General features: G+C 46.4%; 1 protein-coding gene across 5 annotated transcripts in view; it reads left to right on the plus strand.

Moving 5' to 3' along the window:
- TMTC1 (transmembrane O-mannosyltransferase targeting cadherins 1) overlaps positions 1–14,991 on the plus strand; it is a 186,101-nt gene that overhangs the window by 73,505 nt on the left and 97,605 nt on the right. For all 5 annotated transcript variants that reach the window (XM_077339957.1, XM_077339959.1, XM_077339958.1 and 2 more), the window contains one exon: positions 14,114–14,303. In XM_077339957.1, the coding sequence (XP_077196072.1) occupies positions 14,114–14,303 (190 nt within the window). The remainder of the gene's footprint in view (positions 1–14,113; positions 14,304–14,991) is intronic.

Here is a 14,991-nt window from a genome sequence, read left to right on the forward strand (position 1 = left end):
TTAAGTTTTCCATCCTGTTGATTGTATTGACAATCCCCCATGTAATCTGCCTGGAGCCCCCTTAAGAAAGTTGGATTACAAATAGCATAAATAAATAAGTAAATGCAGATAAAAGACCAGGACAAATCCTCAAGATATGCACAATAGAGGCCTGTGAACAGTACATCAAAATAACACTTAAAAGGAAGGACCAACCTCCCCTCCCTAGATAATCATTAAAAATGCGGGCAGTGCAGGGAAGGCCCTCTAGCAATATGATCAATAGTGCAAAGACAGCTTTACAGAAATCAGTGGAAAACCTGGGTAAAACTGGGCATGCTTTCTTTGAATTGGGAATTTAAGTTTCAGCATTGGATGTGGGGTGTTAAAAGAAGCACTTCAGCCGGAAGGATCCAGTTTATATCTTCTTAGAGAAGGGAAGCAGACAGAGCCTCTGAAAATGCACGCAGGTACTTATATCAGATGAACCAGCACGCCATCTTTGTTGCCAGTGTGACACAGCGGTTACAGAATAGGACTAAGATCTGGAAGAGCTGCTTTTTATACCCCACTTTTCACTGCCTGAAGGAGTTCCAAAGTAGCTTACAAACATCTTTCCCTTCCTCCCCCCACAGCAAACACCCTGTGAGATAGGTGGGACTGAGAGAGCTCTAAGAGAATTGTGACCAGCCCAAGTTCACCCAGATGGCTCTATGTAGAGGAGTGAGGAATCAAACTCAACTCTCCAAACTGCAGTCTGCTGCTTTTTAACCACTGCACCATGTTGGCTCTCCCTGAAGGACCTGGGTTTGAATCCCCTTGTGCCATAGAAGCTTGCTGGTTGACCTTGGGCTCAGTTAAACTTCGTGCCTTCCGATTGGCCCCTCACCTGGACTGGCCCCGCCCACTGTAAATTTCTAAGCTGGGTACTGGCGGTAGTGAAATATGATACCGCTCACCGAGCGGTTCCAGGTGTTCTATTGAAAGAACCAAGTAGCAATGATCAGAATGAGGTGGCCTCAAAGCCAAGGAAACATTGCAGGTGAATGTTCAAACTTTGTGTCTGTGCGCACCCTGCCAGTTTCAGACATGTTCTACCATGTAGTCTCAGACTGGTATGCTGACAGTTGTCTAACTGTGTTTGACACGGTTTGGTTGCGTGTGTGCAAAAGGCAGGGAAATATTTTTATGCACTCGCAGAATTCACATGGAACGTCACCCTGGAATACTGACAGCCAGCAAATTTTGGGCACTCGCACATAACGCATCTGAATGATCTTGAATTCAGACAAAAACAAGTGTTCAACCACGAAGCTTCATTTGAAGTCCAGTACTTAAGCATGTCTCATTTTCTGTTTATCCATCCCGCTTGTAATCTGTTTTTCCTCCAAGGACCCCAGGGCAGCCATGTATGGTTCTCATCTCCTCCGTTTCCGGTTCGCAACAGTTCTGTGAGACTGACGGACCAAGAGTGACTGGTCTCACGTTCACGCCATGAGATTAAGGTTGAACAGGGAATTAAGTTTAGGTCTCCTCCATCCTTCTCCACTTTACTGGCTCCCTTTGGTTCATCCAAGCCTTCCTCTGGTGGGAAGAGGCTTGACTTCTGGCGGAAGAGTCACTAGCAGTGGGGGACAGCTGTCAAGGAAGGGTTCTGACTTTGCCAAGCTGAGTGATAGGCAGAAAGCCAGTTTATTCCGTATATTTTCCTCATTTGTAATCGGCCAGGTTTTGTTTTCTATGCAGAACGATATCCACTGGAATCTCTTGTATCGTCCAAACAACCCTGTGAGGAAAACTAGGCTAGATGCAACTGGTCAGACAAGAAACCGCGGCTAATTTTTACCATTAAAGCAAGAAGCATTGATTTCTCAGTTCACGAGATCATATTGAAATTGTGCCTGTAAAACAAACAAATACCACCACCACCACCACCACCACCCCGGCCTGTGTTGCTTGCTGTAAATTTCTAAGCTGGGTACTGGCGGTAATCCAAGATTCATTGCCAAGCGGACAAACCCTTGCAGCTTCCAAAAGCCTGCCGGCGTTAGAAAACAATCATCTGTACATCTAAAGGTTGGATAAATGCGGTGGCTGATTGTGTTAGACACTCTTGGTGTATTTCCCCAAAGGAGGAGTGTTACAGGGGGTGCTTTTGTGCTGCTAGGGAGCCCTCCTTGAAAACAAATAGTTCTTTTTTTTTTATCCTGAGACAGTGGGAGAACTGTAATCAGAACAGCTGAATAATGTAGCTGAAAGAAATCAACTGCTGAAAAATCAGCCACTTGTGTGTGTGTGTGTGTGTGTGTGTTTGTGTGTGTGTGTGTTGATATGTGTTGGGGCTGCGATTCTTGAGAGGGATCGGCTAACTCTTCTCGGTACCATTTCCCTGATTTATAATCTCTTCTTCTCCTGACCTGCCTGTAAATTCTGATTGGGGGGGGGGGGGGAGACAAGTATAATATGGATTCCCATCTTTTTCCTCCGTTGAAAGCAGCCAAAAGCAATCATTTCCAATATGGGAAAGATTCAAGTGGAGAAGAGTCAAATGTCCTTTCCCTAGTGCTACCGTCCCGACCTGCATTGGTGCTCTCTACAACAGTGGTTCTCAACCCGGGGGTCGGGACCCCTTTGGGGGTCGAATGACCTTTTCACAGGGGTCGCGGCAGGGTGAGCAGCTCGGCAGGGGGGTCGCTGCCACTGTTGCAGCTCCTCCTGCAGGCACCTGCATTCGGCCGCCAGCTGCTCCAACAGCACCTCCAGCACAGCGCAGTCTCCCACCAGGCGCTCCAGGTGCCGGCACAGCTCAGTGGGACAAGAGGCAGAACTGAACTGGGAAACCCCGGGAATAAAACCTAATTTATATACAATCATGAACAATGGAGATTCACGCCATTGGTCAGTTTTGGTTCAATTTCTGTGAAAGAACACTTGTATCATTTTATGGTTGGGGGTCACCACAATATGAGGAACTGTATTAAAGGGTTGCGGCATTAGGAAGATAATAAAACCAGAGTCCAGTAGCACCTTTGAGACCAACAAAGATTCATTCAAGGCATGAGCTTTCAAGTGCAAGCACTCAAGAACCACTGCTCTACAGCTATCCAAATAAATTACGCCTCTCAGATCTGATCCTGGGTCCACTAAGGAGGAGGAAAACCAGCTTGTCCTGCAGTGACTGATGCAGCCAGACCCACACATTGCATCGGCTTCCTCTTAAAAGTCTTTTAAGGCAGGGGTAGTCATCCTGTGGTCCTCCAGATGTCCATGGACTACAATTCCCATGAGCCCCTGCCAGCAAATGCTGGCAGGGGCTCATGGGAATTGTAGTCCATGGACATCTGGAGGACCACAGGTGGACTACCCCTGTTTTAAGGGGCATCCTCTTCCCTGAAAGTTGGTCCCGTTGACCTGCAGGACAGAAGGGGAGCACCTTATTTCGGGGAAGCTGCTTTCCCCTGTGAGCCTTTAAAGCGTTTGATAGTCCTAACGCCTAGGAACTGAGGCATGGTTTATCCCTAAGATTGTTGCAAAGAGAGCAGAAGAGAAACTGTCTTGTTGAGGCCTCTAGAAGGGAAAGCTGTCTGGAAGACAGATGAGCGGCTTTTTGTATCTCTGCAGATTAAACTGGGAGTCTCTGGGGGCGGAATAGAGTGTCCTTAGGGGACGGTGCAAGAGGGTGGAATGGGGAAGAACAGCATGGGGTCGGTTTTGTAGCCCATTATTTTTTTTTCTTTTAAAGCTCTTGGATGTCGACGCCCCCCTTCCCCCTTCACCGGGTAATCAACAGGATTTTAACTCTTCCTGATGCTTTTGGGGGTATTATTAATGCCCTTCATTAGCAGCAACCATTTTTCACTTCAGTATTTACAGCTGAAAGCTGTTTTCGCTGGGAGCTCTTTCCATCTTCCGCGGCGCTCTAAATCAAATGCGCCTGACAAGGCACTTCATAATAATGTTATAAAACATATGTGGCTGCAATTATAACCAGGTGCTGTTATTTATGGGTGCCATATCTCTGTAGCACTGGCTTGTTTACTCCGAGGCGTTCCTATCGCGGAGCCCATCCGCATAACAAACCTGTCCCGGCCTCTGTCTTGCCTGGCCCACTGGTCTTTTTCTGTCAGCTGGATCATTTCAGACAGATAACCACGAGGACGTCCTTTGTGTACGAGTGCGCGCATTATGTCTCATTGACTTCTGGCGATTGCCAGCCACAATTCCTCTCCAGGCAAGCTTGGGTGTTTGTGTAAGTAGAAGAAGAAGAAGAGTTGGTTCTTATATGCCGCTTTCCCCTAAGTCGTACTGGAAGAGAGGTCGCCCTGTTTTCTTAGGGCCGAACTATACGCTAGGATATTTAGACAGTTGGGTCTGGGTGAGAATCATAGAGTTGGAAGGGGCCATATAGGTCATTTAGTCCCACCCCCTGCTCAGTGCAGGATCACCCTAAAGTAGCGATCCCCAACCTGTGGTCTGCGGACCATATGTGGTCCTTCGACTAATTGGAGGTGGGCCCCGAAGGATGCCTTCTCCCCCCTCCCCTGCCGGCCCTTTACAACACACTTCGGGTGTCATTGTCTCCCATCACTCCCAGATGGGACTACCTCGTTGCAGAGAAACAAGCTCAGGGTTCCCATTGATTTGTCATTGTCACGAGTTAAAATTTCCATGAAAATAAAATGTTCCTTATATTCATTGTTGTGGCGTGTCTGTATCTTATTTTGAAGGGATGTTTAAACATTACCATAGCGATCAGAGAGCGTTAGGGCAGTGGTTGAGAGTAGAGGAGTAAACTATCCCCCTCCACCGGGCCTCAGTAAAAGGTGTTGAGTGGTCCCCGGTGAGCTGTCCCCGGCGTTGAGTGGTCCCCAGTGATAAAAAGGTTGGGGACCACTGCCCTAAAGCATCCGGGTTAAGTATCTGTCCAGCCATTGCTTAAAGACCGCTAATGAGGCAGAGCTCACCACCACCTTAGACAGCTTATTCCACTGCGGAACTACTCTGAATGGGAATTTCCCCTCCCACTATCTAGCCAGTCCTGTTCTAGGGGGTTGGACTAGATAGCCTGTATGTCCCCTTCCCACTTTAGGATTCTACTTGTAGTTATTTGGAAAAATACAATTAAAACAGTAAAGCAAGTTCCTTACCACACAGCCATTCAAAACAAGCCAGCATCAAGGATGCGTAAAATAACATTGATAAAGCAGCCGCTTGGTATGTGGTCGGTATTTGTGCTTTTCTAAAGCTTCTGACCACAGGAATGGAGGTCAGGCGCTTACATTGTGTACATAAGTGCATTATGACCCAGTTGGATGGAAGTCCAAGAGGGCACAGCTGGTGTGTTTGGGTGCAGCAGGGGACTTGGATCAGGAAAGACCCTCTATGTGCATACAGTGCTAGAATGTTTTTAGCTGATGGAATCATGTATTTCAATTGCCTGGGGATAGCCTCTTTTCATCAGGGCCATTGATGTGCTTTGACATCTGAATTAGTTTGTTCATGGCACGTAATGTTGGCAAACTTTGGTGGTTTTCTGTGCATTTCGGGGGGAGATTGTAAGCTGTACTGGGTCAGCATTGTGAGAAGAAAAGTGGGTTAGGAATGCGCTAGATTAAATGAGTAAGTGATCTCTGCGTGCCAAATGATCCTCAGTGTGGAGAATCACAGCATGATGGCATCGATCCACACCTTATAATCAGGGCAAGAATCACTCACATCCCCAGAAAGCTTTTTAAGGCAGTATATAATCTATTCCAGCTGTTCAGCTATAGGAACGTACTCCTAAAAGATGAGGAAGTAATATTGTGGCTGCTTCTATTGCACGTACTTTGACCAACGTCTTATATTCTAATAGTCAAATGCGGCTACATCTGCGGATACTTAAATCTGTGGATCAAGGCCACATTGACATAAAACTGATAGGTGTGTAAATTTGCGGGAAACCCCAGGTTTACAGAAAATTTGAAAATCTTTAAAAACATTGTATGTGCGTGTGTGTGTTAAATCCTCCCAAACCAAACTGTTGTCTGCCTTCTCTGACGGGGCTGGGAGTCATGTTGGGCTGAGGGGCAGCAATGATGAGAGGAGATCTAACGTGAAGTTGGGGTCAGTCAGGATTGGGGAGGAATCCAGCAAGAGACAGTAACTGCACATACAATCTATGCACAATGTACTCTTGTTTTTTCTTTATACGTGCAACTGAACCCGTGATTTAAAACCCACATTTATACCAGTTTTGGTCCCCAGTTACATTTGTAAAGTTGATGCACGTTGGTTGTTTCCTACAAAGAGGTGTATGCACATATAGGCAGGATGAACATGTGTTCACTGTAATGTGAACAAGGCTACTGAGTCTGGGGTCCATTTGGTTTGGTATTGTCCACTCTGCAAGAGCTCTTCAGCATCTCTAGCAGGGAAAGGCCTTTATTCTACATTATATCCATTAACCGTGGCGGGGGTGGGATGGGCGATAATTCACTAAAGTTATAGCCCTGACAAACATGACAAGAACCAAGCCCAAAGACAAAGGAAGGCACCACTATCTGAGTACATTTCAAAGAAGGACCCTGTTGTTGTTGTTACTATTATTTATTAAATTTATTACCCGCTGCTTCCAACAAGCTGGCTCACGGCGGGTTTCGACATTAAAACCCTACAATAAAATGTAAACCAACTTAAAACCATTCTATATCTGATGACAGAATAAAGAATAAACCCTCCCCCATCCATCTGTAGGCCATTGACTAAAGTGATACTAACTTGAGTCCACTTCACTTCTCTTGTGTTCGTCTCTGACCGGAAAGGCCTCTCCTTCTTGGCATTCTTGTTTTTGTCCCTCCTCCTATTGAAAAATTTGTTCGAAACATGGAAGTATGAGGGCTTTGTCTCTAAAGGAGAGACCTATAGAGATGTGTGACTTCATGCAAAGTCATGTGGAGAAGGGGGGGTATCAAGGGCACAGAACAGAGGAAGGGTCAGAGGGCAATGCGCAAGTTAAGTCAATGAAAGAGACATCCCTTTCAAGGTGATGACCCTTTAGCGCCCCCCAGTGTCCCGGCATGCAGCACTTCTGCAGTTTGGATCAGTAGTTCCATCAAAAAGCCCCCAGCACATCTCTGCCAGAAGGCTCTGTCCTGTGGCCACAGCCTGGACTTTGCACACGGCAATCCTACATGTTGTTCCTTGAAAGAAATGCAGCAAATTTTGACTGTGACTCAATGTTTTAATTAACAGGCCTGCAAACAAAAGCACTCTCTAGAGTAGCTGTTAAGATATAGAGTCACAAAAATAAAATGAACTTATACAGCCCAGTTAGAAAGCTGGTCCCCGGTGTTCAATCTGTTGTTTTGCTGAGAGCTGTGTTTTTGGGGCCTGATTATGTTCTCGTGAAAGTTCTGGCTGTGCGTCGTATTTATAATTAGATCTGAAGCACTGGTTTTACGTAACTACAAATATTCATTATGCCATAGTGGTAACGGCTGTCTAGCCTCATTTTACTAGGCGAACGTAGTTTAGTAATTTTCTCTTGCACAAAATAGAGAAGGCGCCTATAACTGGCATGTTGTTATCCCTTAAATACTAAATGGAGAATTTTTTAAACAAAGATCTACAGGTGAATACTGAGCACTGTGTACAGTCATGCATCACTTCTGTTGTCTTAAGTGTTAAGATAAAAAGGCTTGTTTACCCGTTTCAGCCAGGAAGCTTGAGAAGTCACGATGGAAGATGAAGAGTTCTATTTATTCAGTACAGTTTTATGCTACTGTTCTTCCAAGGTACTCAAGGCAGAATATTATATTCTCAAGTCTACCTGCACAACAGCCTCGGAGTTAGGTTAGGCTGAAAGAGCCTGATTTTATGACTGCACAAGGATTTGAACCTGGGTTTCCCAGTCCAATATTCTATCTCAATAGTAAACTGCACATGATTTCTTACTATCTAGCCATGGAGGTCAGTAGAATATTTGTAGGTATCACAACCTGGGTTTAACAAGCCATGGAATAGTAGCAAATCTGGACTAATTTTTGGGGAGGTGGAAGTAAATATGCAAGGGCTCGAAAGCCTTTATTGCTTTTGGCCAAAAACCCTTGCAAGGGACAAAAAACCAGCAGCAGCAGCATAAGAAGAAGAGTTGGTTCTTATATGCCGCTTTTCTCTACCTGAAAGAGTCTCAAAGCGGCTTACAGTCGCCTTCCCTTTCCTCTCCCCACAACAGACACCCTGTGAGGGAGGGGAGGCTGAGAGAGCCCTGATATCACTGCTCGGTCAGAACAGTTTTATCAGTGCCGTGATCCAACTCAATGGAGAAAGCAGTTATGATAGGACTGGTCAATGGCAAAAGGAAACCAGGCTGACAAAGGGCACGATGGTTGGACACAATTGGAATGGACACTGACCAGAATGTTGCACGACTGAGGAAGGCGGTACGGGATCAAGGATCATGGCGGTAGCTGTGCCATGGGATCACCAAGAGTCGGACACGACTGAATGGCTGACAACATTAACAACAATAAAAATAGTCATAAACACTCATCAGTGTATCACCATGGCAGCTAACTCCCAGGACTGCAATGCCTTTTGCGAGAAGTTTCATGGTAGCCAGGGTATAAAGAAGAACGTCAACTATATCGGGGGTTCTATGTCAGATAATAACCAAGTTATTTATTGCTTCCTTGTGTATATTAATTGTTAAGCACTCATAGGTGTGAAAAATGGAAGAAAGCTGATTGATTTGAATTGTAGCATTGGAGGAGAAATGGACCATCCAATAATTGGGTTCTAGAGCAAATCGGGCCTGAGCTTTCCCTAGAAGCTAAACTGAGGCTATCCTACTTTGGTCACATTACAAGAAAACAAGAGTCCCTGGAAAAGACAATAAGGCTAGAAGAAGTTGAAAGACACAGGGAAAAAGGAAGGCCCAGTTTGAGATGGACTGACTCAGTTTGAGATGGACTGACTCAGTTGAGGAAGCCACAGCCCTCTGCTTGCCAGATCTGAGTAACTGGACAGCATGTAACTCACCTGTTTTTGCTACCAGCAGCAGTTTGAAGTATAACTGCTTCCCTTATTTCTGGAAGACACACATGCTTAGACTTTAGTCATTATCCCGAGGAAGGGAGTTCCACAGTTCAAGGGCAACCAGGAAATTGGAACAAACTGGTGTCTTGGGGCAGTACCACGGACAATACATGGGGCGTTACAAACTATTGCATAACTGCAGGGTTCCCTAATTCCCCTGGTCCCGACTTTTGGCCTGATGTCCACCTGTTGGCTTTTTCTTTAGGATAAATGCATTGCAAGCAGCAAAATATGAGACATTAAAAGCTGCCGTTGAATTGTTACTTTGTGGAAATAACCAGTGTGGTTTACTGCTTCTATTTAAGGAGGTTAATAGGGTTGGCTTCAAAGGGTTCTTACGGGGCTTCAGCAGTTTTCCCAAAGTATTTTGAGAGCTAGCAATGAAAGGCCCTACATAATGCCTTTTATTGCTTTTGAGAAAAAGAAGCCAGCCGTTCTCTCCTAGGCCCAGAGTTTAGTGCCTGCTGTCATCTCCACTCTAGCTTTGTGGAGTATACAAACGACAAAGCCTTATTCAGGGCGATTAAAAGCAAAAGGCTATCTAAATGGTTACTGTTCGAAAAGCTGTCACAGACAAAACCTTTGCATTTCAAAAGAGACTCGCAGCCGACTGCTCTCTCTTAGTCCTATCACGATTTTGGTGATGCTTTCCAAACCGCGCAAATTTAATGAGAGCTTTCAGTATTTTGACAACAAGCAAACCAAACGGCCAAGAGATTTTCCTGTTGTGACGAGCCGAGATGCAGTGGGAGTCTTAGGAAACAATACTTGGCTCTTGGTAGAAGGCTTGGAACAGAAGGTGGTGCCGAGAAGATGGAGAAAAGCCTTCGCCAGGCTTTCGTTGTGGTCGACCAGAACCACTCCTTCCTCTGCCCCCCCCCAGCCTCCCTCGCATGTAAATCGTCACCTGTACTGTCCAACCATGTGGCCTCAGCTTGTTAGATTTTGTTCACTACTGTTCTATTGCTTGCTTAGAATCATAGAATAATAGAGTTGGAAGGGACCTCCTGGGTCAACTAGTCCAACCCACTGCACTATACAGGACACTCCCAACCCTATAGCTCATCCACTGTAACCTGCCACCCCTTTGCCTTCACAGAATCAGCCTCTCCGTCAGATGGCTATCCAGCCTCTGTTTAAAAATCTCCAAAGATGGAGAACCCAGCACCTCCCGAGAAAGCCTGTTCCACTGAGAAACCACTCTGACTGTCAGGAACTTCTTCCTGGTGTTTAGATGGAATTTAAGCTGAGATTGATTCATGGGTAGAAGTTACACCATCAGTATGTTAGGGAACACCAGGACTCCATCCCAGCCTCTGGCTCAACTATACCACACAAAGGGAGCTGAAGCCTTCTTGGACAGAGAGGGTTCTTTTCTATCTCCAGGGCATAATGAGCCTCTCCGTCAGATGGCTATCCAGCCTCTGTTTAAAAATTTCCAAAGATGGAGAACCCATCAGCTCCCGAATTGTTCTGTTGGGTACTGTCTATTTTTATTACTGTAACTAGTATTGTTATTGTGAGCATCTGGGGCCAAGGGACCAAGCCCTATGAAGATAGGTTGAGGGATTTGGGAATGTTCAGCCTGGAGAAAAGGAGGTTGAGAGGGGACATGATAGCCCTCTTTAAGTATTTGAAAGGTTGTCACTTGGAGGAGGGCAGGATGCTGTTTCTGCTGGCTGCAGAGGAGAGGACACGCAGTAATGGGTTTAAACTTCAAGTACAACGATATAGGCTAGATATCAGGAAAAAGTTTTTCACAGTCAGAGTAGTTCAGCAGTGGAATAGGCTGCCTAAGGAGGTGGTGAGCTCCCCCTCACTGGCAGTCTTCAAGCAAAGGTTGGATACACACTTTTCTTGGATGCTTTAGGATGCTTTGGGCTAGTCCTGCGTTGAGCAGAGGGTTGGACTAGATGGCCTGTATGGCCCCTTCCAACTCTATGATTCTATGATTTATAGCCACTGATTCTCTGACCTGCTCCCGTTCTGCCAAGTTCTATGTAAACCGTCCTGAGCCCCAGAAGAGGGTGGTATATAAATGTATAAATAAATACAGAAATAAACTTGTCTGCTTGGCATTCCTGTTGCTCACAGCGAAATGCCATAATTTCTGCAGAAACATTTGGCCTGTAGATCGTTTCACAATAGACTTATTTGTCCTCAGCCCCGTTTACATCTGGCAAGGTAGACTTGGTCATCCCCTTTCCCCTTCCTGCCAGTTATCATTTGTGAGAATAACTGCGGAACCGCTGGTTGTTTTGTCTTCTGTCTTGGTGACTTTCAAACTTCAGCCCAATAGGAAGCTCCCGTTTGATAGCGTTGCTTCCCACGGCAGCGCCTCTGGCCCTGATATCTGGTGTCGTGCTGGGGAAGTCTGGGTATGTCATGTGACCAGAACTGCTCCAAACATAACAAGACTACAAGGAAGGGTTTTTTCAGCAGCTGCTGCGCTATCTCGGTATTGTCTTTTGCAAGCACAGAATATGATTTTTATTTTTTTAATAATGTGGCCAAAACCTCTCTTTCTGATCAGGTGATCACGCATGGGAGAATCAGACCTCTGAGATATATTCGCTACTTTTAGCGTGCTGTAGTCTTGCGGAAAACTTTTGAGTGACCTGGGGTCTGAGTACCTCCTCACCGAGCTGCACCGTGATTGGTCTCTGTCCTTTCCAGTCTCTGTATAACCTCTCCTTTGTGTGAGCTGAAAAGTACTTCCATGTGTCGTTCACCGTCCGTAAGCTTTGCCCTCTGCCCGTTAATGACTCTGTTTCTGGAATTGTGAGCATTTCCCTGGTTTCGCACCCTAGCCCTGCTGTCTCTGTGGCCACCTGGATTGTTTATTTTGTTTTTTTTAGGGAACTGCATCCTGTTAGTCCACGGAGATGTACAGAGGGCAGCTTTTAGGAACTAAATCCCTGCTTGCCTCTACAGCTGAGATTTTGCTTTGGCCAGATACCTCAGCTTAACTCAGTCAACTCACGCCCTGTCCCCATTCAACTTGCTCCCTATCTCCTTGGCTGCAGAGGGCAGAGAAGTGATAACCAGAGATGGGGCTTTTTTCAGTGGCGGCACCTCTCCATGAGGCTTTCCTGGTTACAGCTGATCTCTCTTTTAGCCCCTAGGGTAAAATGCTCCCTTTACGCCCATACTTTTAAGTAGGCATTGACCTTTCATATTGTTTTAAGGTTTGTTGCAGCCTGTTTTGAGGCATTTCCAGAACTATCTGATCAGATGTTTTGCACTATACCTGTACTCCAGCTTTGAGAACCTTCATGATTGAGCAGTTACAGTGTTTACTAGGGTCTGGAAGAACCAGGTTCAAACCCTCAGTCTGCCATGAAAACTTGCTGGTGATTCCCTTGGGCTGGCCATAGACTCTCAGCCCAACCTCCCTTGCAGAGTTCCTTTGAGAATAAAATGGAGGAGAGGAGAATTGGGGAGATAGACGGGATATAAATGAAGTAAGTGATAATAATGTTATGCTTTTCAGTTGCAGTGGTAATATTTAATCAGTTGATTTGTTAAATTATATGTATAAACCAGCTTGAACAGGTTTCCCAGAGAGGTGAAATGCAAATGGCCTAATTCAAAAAAGAGAAAGAACTCCTGGTCATCCTACTTTTAGAGGTCTTGATCCCACAGAGGAGATTTGTATATAGATGTGCAAGGGGCCTATCTAGTACCTGGCAGTATCTGTGCAGGAGCAATTTGTAACCCAAGCTTTCGTGAAACCCTGAGATTTAGAATCATAGAATCATAAAATCATAGAGTTGGAAGGGGCCATACAGGCCATCTAGTCCAACCCTCTGCTCAACGCAGGATGAGCCCTAAGCATCCTAAAGCCTCCAAGAAAATTGTGTATCCAACCTTTGCTTGAAGACTGCCAGTGAGGGGGAGCTCACCACCTCCTTAGGCAGCCTATTCCACTGCTGAACTACTCTGACTGTGAAAATAGTTTTCCTGATATCTAGCCTATATCGTTGTCCTTGTAGTTTAAACCCATTATTGCGTGTCCTCTCCTCTGCAGCCAACAGAAACAGCATCCTGCCCTCCTCCAAGTGTCAACCTTTCAAATACTTAAAGAGGGCTATCATGTCCCCTCTCAACCTCCTTTTCTCCAGGCGGAACATTCCCAAGTCCCTCAGCCTATCTTCATAGGGCTTGGTCCCTTGGCCCCAGATCATCCTCGTCGCTCTTCTCTGTACCCTTTCAATTTTATCTACATCCTTCTTGAAGTGAGGCCTCCAGAACGGCACACAGCACTCCAGGTTTCTTGATGGCCCTGGAAGGGTTTCCTGAATGAGTGGGAGTTAATTATTTTTAATATATTTTTTAATTTGTTAAACATTTATCGGTTGATATGACCATATATAGTCATGTAGACCTGCCCCCTTTTCCCAAAAGGGCCAATGATGGGCTTGGAGGGGGTGGGAAGGGGAGGGATCCTGGGTGGGCATGTGCACAGCTATGCTTCTGAATCACATTCTGCACCGTTTCTAGGATTTCTTGAAGCATGAAGAATGTTTCAAGTGTTTCTCAACAGTAAAAAAAATTGAGAAAGTCTGTCCTAACCTGTCACAATATGATGCAAGCACAGAAATTCACACAACATTTTGAGGTTTTTTTTCTTTGTTGGTTTTTAAAAAGTGCTCTTTTGGCCTATTTTGGTGTAGTGGTTAGGAGTGCGGACTTCTAATCTGGCATGCCAGGTTCGATTCTGCGCTCCCCCACATGCAGCCAGCTGGGTGACCTTGGGCTCATCATGGCACTGAAAACTCTTCTGACCGGGCAGTGATATCAGCGCTCTCTCAGCCTCACCCACCTCACAGGATGTCTGTTGTTGGGAGAGGAATGGGAAGGCGACTGTAAGCTGCTTTGAGCCTCCTTCGGGTAGGGAAAAGCGGCATATAAGAACCAACTCTTCTTCTTCTTCTATGAATCTGACTGGGATCGGCCTTGTTTTCCAAGGAGTGGCGATCATTGGCAGTATGAATCCAGAAAAGCAACCCTGTCCAATGTTCTAGCATTTAACCGTTTGCATTTCCTTTGTCAGGTTTCTCACTTATTCCTACCTCCTGGCCTTCAATGCTTGGCTTCTGCTGGCTCCGGTCACCCTGTGCTACGACTGGCAGGTCGGGAGCATCCCTTTAGTGGAGTCTCTCTGGGATGCGAGGAATTTCGCCACCCTGCTCTTGGCGGCAGTGCTGCTGCTGCTTGGCCTACACTGCATCATCATCTTCAAGGTAAGTTCAGCTCCATTTTACAGTGTGCGTTTTGGTGCGGGTTATGTGTAGAGAGAGAACTCTGCACTAAAATGGTTGGGTGCAAAGAAAGACACATCATTTTGGGCCTCTCTGGATCTTCCCAGAAAGAAATCACCCAGGATGAAAGACATGTTTCACTGTGGTTGTATTATGTTGAGTTGACTATGGCATCAGGGTGATCCTGACATCAAAATTCTTTTGTGCATTCTATCTGGGAATGGATCAAGGTGTGGGGTATGCACCAGGCTACCTTTCTCCCAAGTGTCTGAATCAGTGGTCCCCAAACGCGGGCCGCAGCCCGGCGCCGGGCCGCGAAGGCCTCTGCGCCGGGCCGCGGCTCCTTCCCTCCCCCCCCCCGAAGTGAGAAGCCAAAGCGGCCGATTAGCTCGCGGCCTGGAGGGGCCGGGAGGGGAAGCCGCCGGCATGGCGGCGGCACAAACGCGCATGCGCGGACTGCCGCACACACGCGTTTGCGCCCCTGCTGGGCGCAAACGCGTGTGCGCAGCAGTCCGTGCATGCGTGTTTGCTCTGGGGCTGCCGCATGTGCGCGGGCCCCCGGTCCGCTCTCTCCGCCCACTACTCCGCAGCAGTCCGCGGCAAGCGGAAGCTTGCGGACCGCTGGTCTGAATCATGCTTGCAGAAAGTGATTTGATAGATGCTTTAAAAT

The sequence above is a fragment of the Paroedura picta genome, chromosome 5 (genome assembly GCF_049243985.1).
Source record: "Paroedura picta isolate Pp20150507F chromosome 5, Ppicta_v3.0, whole genome shotgun sequence".
Classification (NCBI taxonomy): Eukaryota; Metazoa; Chordata; class Lepidosauria; order Squamata; family Gekkonidae; genus Paroedura; species Paroedura picta.